The following is a 17,909-nucleotide window of genomic DNA, read 5'->3' as shown; positions in this document are numbered from 1 at the left end:
GTGACGTCTTTGAAGAATCCAAGCTTGGTTCATTACCTCCGCACCGAGAGTGCGATTGTGCCATAGATTTAATCCCGGGTAGTAAATACCCAAAGGGTCGTTTATTTAATCTGTCTGTGCCTGAACATGCTGCTATGCGAGAATATATAAAGGAGTCCTTGGAAAAGGGACATATTCGTCCATCGTCATCTCCCTTAGGAGCCGGTTTTTTCTTTGTGTCAAAAAAAGACGGCTCTTTGAGACCATGTATCGATTATCGGCTTTTGAATAAAATCACTGTAAAATATCAATACCCATTGCCGTTGCTGACTGATTTGTTTGCTCGCATAAAGGGGGCCAAGTGGTTCTCTAAGATTGACCTTCGTGGGGCGTATAATTTGGTGCGAATCAGGCAGGGGGATGAGTGGAAAACCGCATTTAATACGCCCGAGGGCCACTTTGAGTATTTAGTGATGCCTTTTGGTCTTTCAAATGCTCCGTCAGTTTTCCAGTCCTTTATGCATGATATTTTTCGCGATTATTTGGATAAATTTATGATTGTGTATCTGGATGATATTCTGATTTTTTCGGATGACTGGGACTCTCATGTCCAGCAAGTCAGGAGGGTTTTCCAGGTTTTGCGGTCTAATTCTTTGTGTGTGAAGGGTTCTAAGTGTGTTTTTGGGGTACAGAGGATTTCCTTTTTGGGATATATTTTTTCTCCCTCTTCCATTGAAATGGATCCTGTCAAGGTTCAAGCTATTTGTGATTGGACGCAGCCCTCTTCTCTTAAGAGTCTTCAGAAATTTTTGGGCTTTGCTAACTTTTATCGTCGATTTATTGCTGGTTTTTCGGATATTGCTAAGCCATTGACCGATTTGACTAAGAAGGGTGCTGATGTTGCTGATTGGTCCCCTGACGCTGTGGAGGCCTTTCGGGAGCTTAAGCGCCGTTTTTCCTCTGCCCCTGTGTTGCGTCAGCCTGATGTTGCTCTACCTTTTCAGGTTGAGGTCGACGCTTCTGAGATCGGAGCTGGGGCAGTGTTGTCGCAGAAAAGTTCTGACTGCTCCGTGATGAGGCCTTGTGCCTTCTTTTCCCGTAAATTTTCGCCCGCTGAGCGGAATTATGATGTTGGGAATCGGGAGCTTTTGGCCATGAAGTGGGCTTTTGAGGAGTGGCGCCATTGGCTTGAGGGGGCCAGACATCAGGTGGTGGTATTGACTGACCACAAAAACTTGATTTATCTTGAGACCGCCAGGCGCCTGAATCCTAGACAGGCGCGCTGGTCATTATTTTTCTCTCGGTTTAATTTTGTGGTGTCATACCTACCGGGTTCTAAGAATGTTAAGGCGGATGCCCTTTCTAGGAGTTTTGAGCCTGACTCGCCTGGTAACTCTGAGCCCACAGGTATCCTTAAGGATGGAGTGGTATTGTCAGCCGTTTCTCCAGACCTGCGGCGGGCCTTGCAGGAGTTTCAGGCGGATAGACCGGATCGTTGCCCACCTGATAAACTGTTTGTTCCTGATGATTGGACCAGTAGAGTCATCTCTGAGGTTCATTCTTCTGCGTTGGCAGGTCATCCTGGCATTTTTGGTACCAGGGATTTGGTGGCAAGGTCCTTCTGGTGGCCTTCCCTGTCACGAGATGTGCGAGGCTTTGTGCAGTCTTGTGACGTTTGTGCTCGGGCCAAGCCTTGTTGCTCTCGGGCTAGTGGATTATTGTTGCCCTTGCCTATTCCTAAGAGGCCTTGGACGCACATCTCGATGGATTTTATTTCAGATCTGCCTGTTTCTCAGAAGATGTCTGTCATCTGGGTGGTGTGTGACCGTTTCTCTAAGATGGTCCATTTGGTTCCTCTGCCCAAGTTGCCTTCTTCTTCCGAGTTGGTTCCTCTGTTTTTTCAAAATGTTGTTCGTTTGCATGGTATTCCTGAGAATATCATTTCTGACAGAGGGACCCAATTCGTGTCTAGATTTTGGCGGGCATTCTGTGCTAGGATGGGCATAGATTTATCTTTTTCGTCCGCTTTCCATCCTCAGACGAATGGCCAGACCGAGCGGACTAATCAGACCCTGGAGACATATCTGAGGTGTTTTGTGTCTGCTGACCAGGATGATTGGGTTGCTTTTTTGCCATTGGCAGAGTTCGCTCTCAATAATCGGGCCAGCTCTGCCACTTTGGTGTCCCCGTTTTTCTGTAATTCGGGGTTTCATCCTCGATTTTCCTCTGGTCAGGTGGAATCTTCGGATTGTCCTGGAGTGGATGCTGTGGTGGAGAGATTGCATCAGATCTGGGGGCAGGTGGTGGACAATTTGAGGTTGTCCCAGGAGAAGACTCAGCTTTTTGCCAACCGCCACCGTCGTGTTGGTCCTCGGCTTTGTGTTGGGGATTTGGTGTGGTTGTCTTCTCGTTTTGTCCCTATGAGGGTCTCTTCTCCTAAGTTTAAGCCTCGGTTCATCGGCCCGTATAAGATATTGGAGATTCTTAACCCTGTTTCCTTCCGTTTGGACCTCCCTGCATCCTTTTCTATTCATAACGTTTTTCATCGGTCATTATTGCGCAGGTATGAGGTACCGGTTGTGCCTTCCGTTGAGCCTCCTGCTCCGGTGTTGGTTGAGGGTGAGTTGGAGTACGTTGTGGAGAAAATCTTGGACTCTCGTGTTTCCAGACGGAGACTCCAGTATCTGGTCAAGTGGAAGGGATACGGCCAGGAGGATAATTCTTGGGTGAATGCATCTGATGTTCATGCCTCTGATCTGGTTCGTGCCTTTCATAGGGCCCATCCTGATCGCCCTGGTGGTTCTGGTGAGGGTTCGGTGCCCCCTCCTTGAGGGGGGGGTACTGTTGTGAATTTGGATTCTGGGCTCCCCCGGTGGCTACTGGTGGAATTGAACTGGTGTTTTCATCTTCTCTGTTCACCTGTTCCCATCAAGATGTGGGAGTCGCTATATAACCTTGCTGCTCTGTTAGTTGCTTGCCGGTCAACAATGTTATCAGAAGCCTCTCTGTGCTTGTTCCTGCTCCTAGACAACTACTAGATAAGTTGGACTCTTGTCCATGTTTGTTTTTGCATTTTTGTTCCAGTTCACAGCTGTAGTTTCGTTACTGTGTCTGGAAAGCTCTTGTGAACAGGAATTGCCACTCTGGTGTTATGAGTTAATGCCAGAGTTTTAAAGTAATTTCTGGATGGTGTTTTGATAGGGTTTTCAGCTGACCATGAAAGTGTCCTTTCTGTCTTCTGCTATGTAGTAAGTGGACCTCAAATTTGCTAAACCTATTTTCATACTACGTTTGTTATTTCATCTTAATTCACCGCCAATACATGTGGGGGGCCTCTGTCTCCTTTCGGGGTATTTCTCTAGAGGTGAGCTAGGACTAATATTTTCCTCTGCTAGCATTATTTAGTCCTCCGGCTGGTGCTGGGCATCTAGAATCAACGTAGGCATGCTACCCGGCCACTGCTAGTTGTGCGTTAGGTTTAGTTCATGGTCAGCTCAGTTCCCATCTTCCAAGAGCTAGTTCCTATATATGCTGATGCTATGTTCTCTTGCCATTGAGAACATGACACAAAGCAGTTTGATCAAAACAGATGCAGTTTTATTGCTTTCATAAAACTTGAAGGGATTGAGAACCAAAAACAGCCTCTTCTCAGGACAAAGCTGTCACAGCAAATAAACAGCTAGTGTAGCAAAGCACATACAGTATGTCAGTGCAGGCTCCCCAGAAAAGATTACAGTCCTTTCTCCTGGAGCAAATTTCATACACAGAGGACAGAAGAGGCCCGATCCCACCAGTCTCAGTATGCCCTCCAGCCCGAGCTCCAGCAGCTTCCAGTGCCAAACAGAACTACGGGCACAATTCACACTGAACAAGCTGCAGTTTTCACACGATCATCTGCAGCTCCAACACAGGCTGCTCATCTATCCTAGCTGATTCATGCAGGTTCTATTCAGAGATAAAATCTGCCATGTCTCTACCAGCTGTGGCTCAACATTTTTACTGGTCACTCACCAGCAGCATACTCGACTCTGCTCAACATCCGGCAGATTGACACACCTAGTGAACAGATGTCCTGGTTCCTGGTTCTTACTTAAAGTGAGTCAGGTACATCTAATCAAGACCTGCAGTGTTAATATGTAACCCAATACTACCTGGATTTGCTACACTATAAAAAAAAAAAGTACTTTTCTCAACTTTTTGAGAACATGTCTTTGTAGCCTGCACGCAACACTGATTTATTCTGGTGCTGCTTCAATCTTGTCTGTCTCTCCATCTCTTTATCTATGTATCCTCCATCTACTGTATCTATCTATCTGTCTATCTATCTATCTATCTATCTATCTATCTATCTATCTATCTATCATAACAAATGAACAAACCAAAAGACATAATTACTTGGAAAATTCTCTTGATGATTTGCAGTATTATACCCTCTTTTTCATGTACCCTTTTCTCTCTGCAATACACTAACCTCTAACCTTTATGTCGGACACGGGTACGTCCAGCAGATGACACAGCATAACAAATACAATGGGATGGAAGAGGGAGAGGAAGGCCTTAACAGTAGGGAGCGAAGAATGGGACGCCTCCTGACACCAACCTGTGCCTGTCCCTAAGCTCCCCTAATACCCTATGCGGGTCTTTCCCCCATCACATGCCTAGTCCCTGATTGTCACCTCAATATTCCCTGGCTAATACACTGGCAAGCAAGGATGCTAACCTCATCACTGCAGATCGTAACACACAAGGGAAGTGACAAACATGGGACAGACAAAGAAAAAGGAAAAAATACACAGCTTTAGGCTCTGTTGAAACAGGTTAGCTACAAACCCCTTGCTGGTCTGTATAGAAGTAACTCTATTACTGATTATCATCTGATGGTCATATGGTTACCAACCAACATTACCTGACCAACCTAAAAGAACAGCCAGCAACAAACAGACATTAACTCTTTCTGGACCAAAAGGAAAAAGCAGCATTTATATGTCAGCAAAACCAGAGCAGCCACGAATCCCATAATGAATCAGGACCGTATCCCCCTTTAAATGAGGAGCCTCTGGACCCTTAAGACAGGACTTGACCAGAAATTACGTATCGCAAGGACACATCAACCCACAAGTATACACCTCAGTAGCCAACTGGTACTCAAGGTAATAGCAAACACTGCCTGATAGTGATAGTGATAACGTAAGCTCCGGAGGCGCAACAAATTGTGATGATGACCTATAAAACACGTTATATACACGCATTACTGAGGGGTTATGGCCCGATCACTCTCTAACTCCAAATCCCAGATGCGTACTTCCACCCAGGGGGCTCACGTGGAGGAACTGACCAGCTCACATACCACATGAGTCGCCATCCTTCTGTCTTTCTACTTAAGGTATAGGGTTGCACAGCACTTTGCACTTTATGTAATGGAAATTCTGATATAGATAGGGTGAATTTATATGGATTGCCAGCACCTTTATTAATCTACAACTGGAATGTTAATTATAACCTTACAGTATATTGTGCACAGTATCAGGTTTTTTATAAAGTTTAGCACAGACTGTTCACATCACTGTACTGAGATTATCAATCTAAATATTATGGATTCATAGACATTGTATGTAATATAGCCGGTATACTATTGGTGGTGTTGGTTGGTCAGTTTCTTCTGTTTTGGACACTTTGTTGATCATATCATTGGTCTTGGTGATTTTATTACAATGATTTAGTAAAGATTATTATGTTTTAATAGATATGGTTCTCTTCTTGCGGCTAATATCATATAAGTCCGCTTTTTGGACATTTTTTGATGTTTTATTAAGTATACACCTCCGTAGCCAACTGGTACTCAAGGTAATAGCAAACACAGCCCGATGGTGATAGTGATAACATAAGCTCCGGAGGCACAACAGATTTCCTGAGTGACGACCTGTAAAACACGTTATATACACGCATTACTGAGGGTTACTCTAACTGCAAGGTCCCAGGGCTGACAACGGCCACCACCCTATATGGCAATGTCAACCCTAGAACTCCAAATCCCAGATGCGTACTTCCACCTGATATTTTTAGTGGACATGCACATGTATTTATTCATACACAGGTCTGGACCTGAACAGTTATTACAAAGTGTACGTTTGGTACACGATGGTACTCTCCTTGAAGGACAGACAACAGAGGCATCCCCCGTGTCACAAAGCTCATACCCTCAGGATACTCAGAGGGAACCCCCACCCTCCCCTGACCACTCTTGCAGGAAGGACAGAGACTCAGAGTTTTCCTGAGGTGTGGGTAGAGTCTTGCCCCTCTTCCCCGGTAGCACCTTAGCTACCTCCACCAGAGAATAAGGGGTAGATTTAACAAAAACTGGCAAAAGTTTTTACAAAACTTGCACCAACTGACTACTTCTCTGGACTTCCAATCAATGACCGGATTGTGTTTTTTCAGCCAGGAAAGGCCTAAGGCTACTTTCACACTAGCGTCGGGCTCGGCCCGTCGCTGTGCGTCGGGCCGACGTTCCCGACGCTAGCGTTGTCTCCGCCGCACAACGGGGGCAGCGGATGCATTTTTCCAGCGCATCCGCTGCCCCATTGTGAGGTGCGTGGAAGTGCGGGGAGGTGGGGGCGAAGTTCCGGCCGCGCATGCGCGGTCGGAAAAAGCAGACCGTCGTGAGCAAAAAACGTTACATGTAGCGTTTTTTGCTCCCGACGGTCCGCCACTGCACGACGCATCCGTCGCACGACGGGTGCGACGTGTGGCAATCCATCACAATGCGTCGCTTCATGTTAATCAATGGTGAAAAAACACATCCTGCAAACACTTTTGCAGGATGCGTTTTTTCGGCAAAACGACGCATTGTGACGGAATGCAGTTAACGCTAGTGTGAAAGTAGCCTAAGATGATGGGAGTAGTCATACCCTCCAAGACGTTGCAAGACTAGAACTCTTCATGAAGAGACTCTATGCATAAGTTCACATTATGTGTGACTTGGGTCACACTCTTCAGGCTGAAAGGAACAAAATCAATCGCACAAATAGGAATGGTCTCGCCAATGTCCTACAGATCAGACCATGGGTCTGAGCAAAGCGATAATCCACCAAACTGACTCCAGCTCCACCATCCACAGGAACCAGAATAGTGTAAGTTTGCCCACCAACAACTATTTCATCCAAAATTGAAAACTGAGACAAAAAAGTGGATAAAATGTACACACCCGGTCATCTCCCTCCAAACGACCAGGGGAACGAGTTTTTTGTGATGGTGTACCAATTTTGGCAGGAGATGGACAGACTTTAATATAATGATTAGTAAGACCACAGTAAAAATATGCCCCCATCCAGCGGTGAATCGCAGGCAACAAAGTATGAGAAGACTCCCAACTGCATGGGTTCATCTGTCAGCACCTGTGTGTCATCCTCCTTAGAAAGAGCAACAGGAGACAGAGACGGTGTGTGTCTCTCCCTGAGGCATCTATCCACCTTGATAGCAAGGGCCATGGCAGCCTCCAACAACCTTGGAGTAGCATATTGCACCAGAGAATCCTGAAGCCTAGCTGGCAGACCCTGAGAAAAATGACTTCTAAGAGCAGGGTCATTCCACTGAGTGTCAGTGGCCCATCTCCGGTACTCCAAACAGTACTCTTCAGCCGGCCGGCCTCCTGCTTGATCTTATGGAGTTTAGACTCAGGCAGGGAGACGCCATCAGGATCACCACACACCAGTTCCAAAGGGGCCAGAAACTCGTCCACTGACCGCAGAAATGGAGAGTCGGTCAGCAGGGAGAATGCCCAGGACTGGAGATCACCCTTAAGAAGGGAGACTACAATCCCCACTTGTTGTTCCTCACTCCCTGAGGAACGAGGGTGGAGCCTGAAATATAATTTACAGGCTTTCTTAAACACCATAAATTTATCTCTGCCTCCAGAGAACCTGTCGGCGAGAGAAATCTTAGGTTCCGCTTGAGGCAGGGCATGAGCCGTGTCCAAGAACCAAGACACAAGCTGAAGCTGCTGCATCACCTGAGATGGCCACTCCATATCCTTATCCGTGAGGGTCTGGATCAGGCGTGCAAAAGACTCTGCTTGAGCTATAGGGTCTCCGGAAAAATGGTACTGTCAGTAATGTCACGCTCGGACATGGGTAAGTCCGGCGGACGACACAGCATGGAAATACGATGTGATGGAAACGGCAGAGGAAGGCCCTAATGGTTTAGAGCCAGGGATGGGACACTTTCTGACACCAACCTGTGCCTGTCCCTAAGCTTCCCAAATGTCCTATGCAGGTACTTACCCACGCTGACGTCATGTGCCAAGTCCCTGTCTGTCACCTCAATGTGCTCTGGCTAGTGCACTGGCCAGCAAGGACGTTAGCCTCCACACTGCAGATAGTAACATACAGGGGATGTGACAAACACGGGACAAAGATGAAGGAATAAAGACTCAGGCTCTGCTGCTAAGCTCCAAAGCAGCAGAAAATACTCCCCCAGGAATCTGCACTACCACAGCAGCAACACCACCGAAACAGGAGAGTTCCAAAGCCCTAGTTGGTCTGCATAGAAGTAACTCTATTACCAACAATCAGCTGATGAGTCAGTCATATGGCTATTTAAAGGCAGGCAGGAGTGGTTACCAACCAACATCAGGTGACCAACCTAAAAGAACAGCCAGCAAGAGACAGACATTAACTCTTGCTGGACCAAAAGGAAAAAACAACATTTAAATTTCAGCGGAACCAGAGCTGTCATGAATCCCATAATAAATCGTGACTCTTTATAAAAAAATGTCATGTAATTTAAAGTGTTCAAAGAACGATGTTAAAATGAGACCAGAAATAAATAATGATTCTTTAAAAAGAGTTCTGACAGCAGCATTGAGAAGAAAATGTAAAGTTATAATTTTTAGAATATTGTGAAAAAATACGTGCATTTCAAAAGCCAGAATGGGTATCTTTAGAAGATGATAATATTTATAATGTTAACATGTTTTTTTATTTCAGTGCATAGTTGCCACTGTTGCCTAAACTTCAGTAACAACAATGTGACCTTTAATGCAACAAACTTTGAATACATACTGCACTGGAGCAAGCATGACTTGGCTCGAGATGTATCATTCAATGTCCAATACAAACGGTAAGACACTATCTGCTCTCTAAATATACCTTAAAAGTGCTATGGACAGGTATAAATTTGAGCCATAATTGTGTCATTTCCACCTATTCAACATACATTTGGCCTAAAATATGGCATTTATGGAGACCACAAATTTTTCTTGTCACATTACAAATCTGGCGAGCAAGTTGTTTCAAGTGGAGATGAGCAAGTTTGAAATTCTCCTTTCACTCATCTCCATGTAAAAGTACACAACTGAGATATTTTATTTGTTAATATTAATTTTAAAGAATTTAATCTTTTTTTTTATCAATTTACCAAAAATTAGCCAGGAATGTTAGCAAATACATTGACAGTGTCATATATTTTTTTTAATTTTTATAACAATTTTATTAACTAAATTCATGAAAAATTAGCTTTTTAGTTAATAATAACTCAGTCAGTACTTGCACAAGCAAATACAGTGGGTACGGAAAGTATTCAGACCCCTTTACATTTTTCACTCTTTGTTTCATTGCAGCCATTTGGTAAATTCAAAAAAGTTAATTTTTTTTTCATTAATGTACACATTTCTGGTTTTTTTCAGTCAAGATGGGGTATCTTGACTGAAAAAAAAACAGAAATGTAGACATTTTTGCAAATGTATTAAAAAAAAAAAACTGAAATATCGCATGGTCAAAAGTATTCTGACCCTTTGCTCAGTATTGAGTAGAACCACCCTTTTGAGCTAGTACAGCCATGAGTCTTTTTGGGAATGATGCAACAATTTTTTCACACCCGGATTTAGGGATCCTGTGCCATTCTTCCTTGCAGATCCTCTCCAGTTCCTTCAGGTTGGATGGACAATGTTGGTGGACAGCCATTTTCAGGTCTCTCCAGAGATGTTCAAATGGGTTTAGGTCAGGGCTCTGGCTGGGCCAGTCAAGAATGGTCACAGAGTTGTTCTGAAGCCACTCCTTTGTTATTTTTGCTGTGTGCTTAGGGTCATTGTCTTGTTGGAAGGTGAACCTTCGGCCAAGTCTGAGGTCCAGAGCACTTTGGAAGAGGTTTTCATCCAGGATATCTCTGTAATTGGCCACATTCATGTTTCTTTCAATGGAAACCAGTCATCCTGTCCCTGCAGCTGAAAAACACCCCCATAGCATGATGCTGCCACCACCACATTTCACTGTTGGGATTGTATTGGGCAGGTGATGAGCAGTGCCTGGTTTTCTCCACACATACCGCTTAGAATTATCTTCGTCTCCTCAGACCAAAGAATCTTATTTCCAATAGTCTGGGAGTCCTTCATGTGTTTTTTAGCAAACTCTATGTGGGTTTTCATATGTCACACTGTGGAGAGTCTTCCATCGGGCCACTCTGCCACAAAGGCAGACTGGTGGAGGGCTGCAGCGATAGTTGACTTTGTGGAACTTTCTCCCATCTCCCTACTGCATCTCTGGAGTTCAGCCACAGTGATCTTGGGGTTCTTCTTTACCTCTCTCACCAAAGCTCTTCTCCCACGATTGCTCAGTTTGGCTGGACGGCCAGATCTAGGAAGACTTCTGGTGGTCCCAAACGTCTTCCATTTAAGGATTATGGAGGCCACTGTGCTCTTAGGAACCTTGAGTACTGCAGAAATTCTTTTGTAATCTTGGCCCGATCTGTGCCTTGCCACAATTCTGTCTCTGAGCTCCTTGGCCAGTTCCTTTGACCTCATGATTCTCATTTGGTCTGATATGCACTGTGAGCTGTGAGGTCTTATATAGACAGGTGTGTGCCTTTCCAAATCAAGTCCTATCAGTTTAATTAAACACAGCTGGACTCCAATGAAGAAGTAGAACCATCTCAAGGAGGATCACAAGGAAATGGACAGCATGTGACTTAAATATGAGTGTCTGAGCAAAGGGTCTGAATACATATGACCATGTGATATTTCGGTTTTTCCTTTTTGATAAATAAATAAATACATTTCTGCATTTTGTTTTTTTTAGTCAAGATGGGGTGCATAGTGTGCATTAATGAGAAAAAAATGAACTTTTTTTGAATTTACCAAATGGCTGCAATGAAACTAAGAGTGAAAAATTTAAAGAGGTCTGAATACTTTCCGTACCCGCTGTATGGTCAAAAATAAAAATACCAAGAGCTATGTCAGCAAAATAAACTTTTTAACTAAACTTTATCTAACTATAAAAAAAGCATTTTTGCATATTTGTAAAACTAGGTGCGCATGGGGCTATGCCCTTAACCTACGCAATATGTCAGGAGCGTTTCCTGATGTACAGTGCCTTGCGAGAGTATTTGGCCCCCTGGAACTTTTCAACCTTTTCCCACATATCATGCTTCAAACATAAAGATACCAAATGTAAATTTTTGTTGAAGAATCAACAACAAGTGGAACTCATTTGTGAAGTTGAACGAAATTTATTGGTTATTTTAAATTTTTGTGGAAATTCAAAAACTGAAAAGTGGGGCGTGCAATATTATTCGGCCCCTTTAACTTAATACTTTGTTGCGCCTCCTTTTGCTGCGATTACAGCTGCAAGTCGCTTGGGGTATGTCTCTATCAGTTTTGTACATCGAGAGACTGAAATTCTTGCCCATTCTTCCTTGGCAAACAGCTCGAGCTCAGTGAGGTTTGATGGAGATCGTTTGTGAACAGCAGTTTTCAGCTCTTTCCACAGATTCTCGATTGGATTGAGGTCTAGACTTTGTCTTGGCCATTCTAACATCTGGATACGTTTATTTGTGAACCATTCCATTGTAAATGTTGCTTTGTTTGGGATCATTGTCTTGTTGGAAGACAAATCTCCATCCCAGTCTTTTGCAGACTCCAACAGGTTTTCTTCAAGAAGGGTCCTGTATTTAGCTCCATCCATCTTCCCATCAATTTTAACCATCTTCCCTGTCCCTGCTGAAGAAAAGCTGGTGCAATCCGTGATGCTGCCAGAACCATGTTTGAGAGTGGGGATGGTGTGTTCAGGGTGACGAGCTGTGTTGCATTCACGCCAAACATATCGTTTGGCACTGTTATCAAAAAGTTCAATTTTGGTTTCATCTGACCAGAGCACCTTCTTCCACATGTTTGGTGTGTCTCCCAGGTGGCTTGTTGCAAACTCTAAACAACACTTTTTATGGATATCTTTGAGAAATGGCTTTCTTCTTGCCACTCTTCAATTAATTCCAGGTTTGTGCAGTGTACGACTGATTGTTGTCCTATGGACAGACTGTCCCACCTAAGTTGTAGATCTCTGCAGTTCATCCAGAGTGATCATGGGCCCCTTGGCTGCATCTCTGATCAGTCTTCTCCTTGTCGGAGATTAAAGTTTAGAGGGACGACCGGGTCTTGGTAGATTTGCAGTGGTATGATACTCCTTTTATTTCAATATGATCGCTTGCAAAGTGCTCCTTTGGATGTTTAAAGTTTTGGAAATCATTTTGTATCCAAATGCGGCTTTAAACTTCTCCACAACAGTATCACGGACCTGCCTGTTGTGTTACTTGGTCTTCATGATGCTCTATATGCTTCAAACAGAACCCTGAGACTATCACAGAGCAGGTGCATTTATACGGAGACTTGATTACACACAGGTGGATTATATTTATCATCATTAGGCATTTAGGACAATATTGGATCATTCAGAGATCCACAATAGAACTTCTGGAGTGAGTTTGCTGCACTGAAAGTAAAGGGGCCGAATAATAATATTGCACGCCCCACTTTTCAGTTTTTGAATTTCCACAAAAATTTAAAATAACCAATAAATTTCGTTTAACTTCATAATTGTGCTCCACTTGTTGTTGATTCTTCACCCAAAATTTACATTTGGTATCTTTGTTTGAAGCATGATATGTGGGAAAAGGTTGAAAAGTTCCAGGGGGGCCAAATACTTTCGCAAGGCACTGTATACTTTAACGTTCAGGTAGGCCCCCATTTAACAGACACAGGCCGAAAGTGTCCTCCCTCTGGCTAATATGCATCTGCATACTATTTGCTTTACTGTATAGGAAAATGCATGCGCCTTGTATACAGAGGACCATACTTATATACGGTTTACATTTCTTTCCAAGGGGTCCATATGGTGAACGCAAACCTTGGCATCCATCCTGAGTGTAGACACTGTCGGGTGCATATCTCCTGGATATATACGCCCAACACTGTGCACGAATACAGTGTGTACCTTGTAGAAATGACCAGATTGTTTGAAACTCTTATTTGCTGGCTTGGCCATATACTCCCCAAAAGTTTGCAATTGCTCCGAAACTACATGTATAACCCTCTTACATTTTGAAAGAAGAGAGAGAGAGTGGGAGAGAGATTTTGTTTCAATATAATCTGTATAGTTTGTGCTCCACCGGTAATCAATAATCCCTTAAAACACAGGTAGTGGCCACCACTGTACAAGGTATGGCAAACCCCTTCAAAACTGGGATAGACCATGTGATTCATAGCTGCAGAAAATTATAGAGAAACATGTGGTGTCACGCAAGACATCTTTAGCCCACTCTCTCATGCTTCAGCAGTGTGGGAAATGGTGCCAGACAAGTTCTTTTTTTAGATCCTCAAGAATCAATATACCTAATTTGGACGTATCCGTGTGTCTGTGTACAATGAGTCATCCACAGTTGGATGTAACCATGGATAGCTAAGGAGAGGAGCTCCCCCTGGTAGCGAGTTAAGGCATAAGCCTTTTTTGAATGTTAGCTTGTGAGGCAACACTGTGAGGCAAGATTGCAAAGATGGATCAAATTGAGCGCGCTGCTGCACGTAGAGAAGCGAATTCGCATACGGATGCGTAACCTACATCTTAATGAAACAGAAGATAAACGAAATTGTCGAAGAACTGCTGATGCAGCCCGACAGAGGGCAGCCAGAGCAAGAGAAACGAATGAAGTAATTGAATCACGTAGAGCATCTAATGCTGCACGACAACGTGCAACACGCAATGCACAAAGTGATACACATATTTCACAAAAAAGACAACAAGATAGAATATGTGTCCAAAATGCAAGAGCCACTCGACGATGGCAAGTTACAGTACATTTGCCGCTAGAGGACTTCTCAATTAAATTGATGAGACACGTATTGAAGAGCACTATGGTGGCAAACTAACATTTCAATGTCAGTTCTGCCAATCTAAAAATTTTAAAGATGAAATGGCGCAGGACAAAACATTCCCTTCCTGCTGAAAGCGAGGGCGCATCCAATTACGTCCCATTCGTATGGATGATCAATTAGTCAAGTTGATGAAAGGAGAGCATCAGCACTCCAATAACTTTATGGCTAATATAAGGCAATACAATAGCTCGCTTGCTTTAGCATCAATGGGAGCAGAAGTAGCGCCACCTCCTGGGCATGGTCCATACTGTTTTTGAATTCATGGACAAATTTACCACAGAACTGCCCCATTGCATCCCGCTGTGGGTAGTACTCCCAAGTTTGCCCAGATTTATATCTTGGACAGTGAAGAAGCATTAAGTACAAGAAGTCAAGCAAATAAAAAGTGCCTCCCAGCACTGCTGTCCTCTCTTGGAGAGAAAATGAAAGCAATTAACCCACTCGCAAGAGCCTTCACAATGATGAGGGAATTTGAAATAGAGGAAGAGAGGATTGCTGAATTAGAAAATTTCAATCCACTCGAAATAACAATGTCAATTATAAATGACTACAACGATGACCAGAGGTGCTACAATGCACCAAGGTGCAATGAAGTAGCTATAATTTATCAAAATGCAATGGGTGAAGGCTACTTTCACACCAGCGTCGTGCACTGCACGTCGCTATGCGTCGTTTTGTAGAAAAAACGCATCCTGCAAAAGTGCTTGCAGGATGCGTTTTTCCTGCATAGACTTGCATTAGCGATGCAGTGCGACACATTGCCACACGTCGCAACCGTCGTGCGACGGTTGCGTCGGACCATCGCCACCAAAAAACGTTGCTTGTAACGTTTTTTGGTGCGTCGTGTCTGCCATTTCCGACAGCGCATGCGCGGCTGGAACTCCGCCCCCTCCTCCCCGCACCTCACAATGGGGCAGCGGATGCATTGAAAAACAGCATCCGCTGCCCCCGTTGTGCGGCGCTTCCACAGTATGCGTCTGTGCGCCGCAATGTCGCATTACGACGTGCAGTGCACGATGCTAATGTGAAGGTAGCCGAACCCCCATTTAATAGGGACATCAGAGTTCACCTCAAAAGTGAAAACCAAACTGTTCAAATCAGCTTTCTTCACGGAAAGTGTGATGCAATGAAATATCCACTTCTAATCCCATATGGGGACAGTGGATGGACAATAAATTTGACAACTCCGATTGCCCTAAGTGTGCAACATCAAGGAATTGGTGACATTCATCTACCATCCATACCAGTGGATTAAGATCGACAAGAAAAAATCACCCTGTTGCAGTACTATGCATACAGGCTTGCCATTCGTGACAAGTTCAATCCCCTTTTAAATGCTGGGAAGTTGACCCAACAATTTATCGTTGACAGTTACGTCAAAATTAAATCCGACAGGATCGAATATATAAAACAAAATCAAAAGGCATGTTATGCCGGCATTGTGGATCACATTCATAATGCTGCAATACACCAAGGGCTAAAAGCTAGGACACCGGTGTTGCGGAACCCCCCAGCACCCAGAATATGTTGTGCAGTTATATGTATGTACAATAGGTTCCATGTGAGATGCATATCCCTAATGCATCAGCCCACAGGCTGCGCCCCTGGGCAGAGGGGACAAGATATCCCACTGCTGCCACCAGTGTGACGTGGTCTACCGTGCTGGAGTACCTCTTTCAGTACCACCCCGTGTTTCAGGAGGTCCACTCTGCTTTGGCTGGAGTCTGAATGAAATCCTCTGTCGCTGCCTCAACAACGCCTCCGCCTGCTGTCTCTCCCAGGGACCTAGGTCTTCACCCAAGTGTACCTGGTCCCATGTTTTAGACTGAGTCCTTTCCCCTAAGACATCAGGCAAGGGAAGTCCGGCTAAATCCTCTGCTTTAGGTGCACAGATGGCCCACCCAACGCACTAAAACCCAGGTCATGGCGTTTCTAGGGACAGCGGGGTAATACAGGAAATTCGTTCCCAATTACAGCAGCGTAGCCAAGCCCCTCACTGATCTGATCCATAAGAACCAACCCCGCCAGGTAACCTGGACCCCAGAGTGTGAGGAAGCCTTCTGCCAGCTAAAGGACGCCCTCACCAATACCCCTGTATTGGCCGCACCCGATCCAACTAAACGTTTCCTTGTTCACACAGATGCTTCTATGTTTGGATTGGGGGCAGTACTGAGCCAAGTCGGGCCAGACGGCCAAGAACACCCGGTAGCTTACCTGAGTCGGAAACTACTGCCCCGTGAAGTAAGCTATGCGGCCAACGAGAAGGAGTGCCTGGCGGTAGTATGGGCACTCAAAAAGTTGCAACCATATTTGTATGGATGACAGTTTTCCCTCCTAACGGACCATAATCCCCTAGTCTGGCTTAATCGGGTCTCCGGAGACAACGCCAGATTACTGCTGTGGAGTTTAGCCCTACAACCTCTGGACTTCACCATCCACTACAGACCCGGCAAACAAAATGGTAACACCGATGGACTAAGTCGACAAACGGAACTTGTAACAACTCCATAAACTTCGGTCATCCCCAAACTGATCCGTTAAGGCGTTGCTGAAAAGGGGAGCCGTGTTACGGAACCCCCCAGCACCCAGAATATGTTGTGCAGTTATGTATGTACAATAGGTTCCATGTGAGATGCATGTCCCTAATGCATCAGCCCACAGGCTGCGCCCCTGGGCAGAGGGGACAAGATATCCCCCTTCTGACCTCCCCCACCTTTGTAATTCCCACAGTAAATATCGGCAGGCTCCGGCCACCTGCGGCTATTGTAATGTATGTCTGATCTGCCACTTTTCAATTGGCCTGCCCTCTGTATCTGTGTGATATATTCCGTGTCCTGTGAGTAAAGTGTTGTCACACTGGAAATATGTGGAGAAGCAGTGATCTTTTATATGCGCCCATGTAACCAAGCAATTCCAGCCAGCGTCCTTCATTCAGACTCCAGCCAAAGCAGAGTGGACCTCCTGAAACACGGGGTGGTACTGAAAGAGGTACTCCAGCACAGTAGACCCCGTCACAACCAGTAATTTTGCCGTCCACTTTCATTGGAAACCCAAGAGCTATGCAGCAAAATTACCAAGACGCCATGACAATTGTCAGAAAATTCGGAAAGCCAGATCTTTGTGTTACGATGACCTGTAACCCTAAGTGGAAAGAAGTTACTGAAAACTTAGAACCATGGCAAAGGCCAGAGTTCAGACCAGATTTGGTTGCACGAGTATTTAAAATCAAACTCCAAGCCGTGCTTAACGATATTTTGAAAAAACACATTTTTGGCCATGTAGTTGCCTATGTACATGTAATAGAATTTCAAAAGTGTGGACTACCACATGCTCACATGCTCTTAATCCTCGGAGAGGAAGATAAACCGAGGGACAAAGAAATAATTGACGAATTGGTCTCGGCTGAAATCCCAAATGAGACAGTAAATCCAAAAATCCAAAACTGCATGAGGCAGTGATGAAGCACATGATTCATGGCCCATGTGGCGAAGATCAACCTGGTGCTATATGCATGACAGATGGTCAATGCGCAAAAAAAATCCCAAAGGAATTAATACAGAGATAAACCCCAATGTTGATGGTTATCCAGAGTACCGTCAACGCAATACTGGGAAAACCAGACCAGGAACGCGAGAAATCGACAATAGATGGGTAGTTCCATACAACCCTTATTTATTACTCAAGTACAATTGCCATATCAATGTTGAGATATGTGCTTCAATAAAAATATTATTAT

The 17,909-nt window shown here is 44.5% G+C and overlaps 1 protein-coding gene and 1 long non-coding RNA gene across 3 annotated transcripts in view; one reads left to right on the top strand and one right to left on the bottom strand.

Moving 5' to 3' along the window:
• LOC143816118 (uncharacterized) overlaps positions 1-17,909 on the bottom strand; it is a 336,272-nt gene that overhangs the window by 185,463 nt on the left and 132,900 nt on the right. The window lies entirely within an intron of this gene.
• The window catches only part of IL22RA1 (interleukin 22 receptor subunit alpha 1), a 79,819-nt gene that overhangs the window by 13,768 nt on the left and 48,142 nt on the right, over positions 1-17,909 (top strand). Inside the window, exons 1-2 of one of the 2 annotated variants that reach the window (XM_077296111.1) lie at positions 8,964-9,096; positions 13,126-13,181. Coding sequence is in view for 1 of the 2 variants with exons in the window: in XM_077296110.1 (XP_077152225.1) it covers positions 8,964-9,096 (133 nt within the window). In the remaining variant the exon portion in view is untranslated. Of the gene's footprint in view, positions 1-8,963; positions 9,097-13,125; positions 13,182-17,909 lie in introns of those variants that run through there. The other variant, XM_077296110.1, reaches the window with a different exon arrangement.

The sequence above is a fragment of the Ranitomeya variabilis genome, chromosome 3 (genome assembly GCF_051348905.1).
Source record: "Ranitomeya variabilis isolate aRanVar5 chromosome 3, aRanVar5.hap1, whole genome shotgun sequence".
NCBI classification, from domain to species: Eukaryota; Metazoa; Chordata; class Amphibia; order Anura; family Dendrobatidae; genus Ranitomeya; species Ranitomeya variabilis.
The sequence above is the reverse complement of the archived record's forward strand: the minus strand, read 5'-3'. Positions and strand labels throughout refer to the sequence as shown.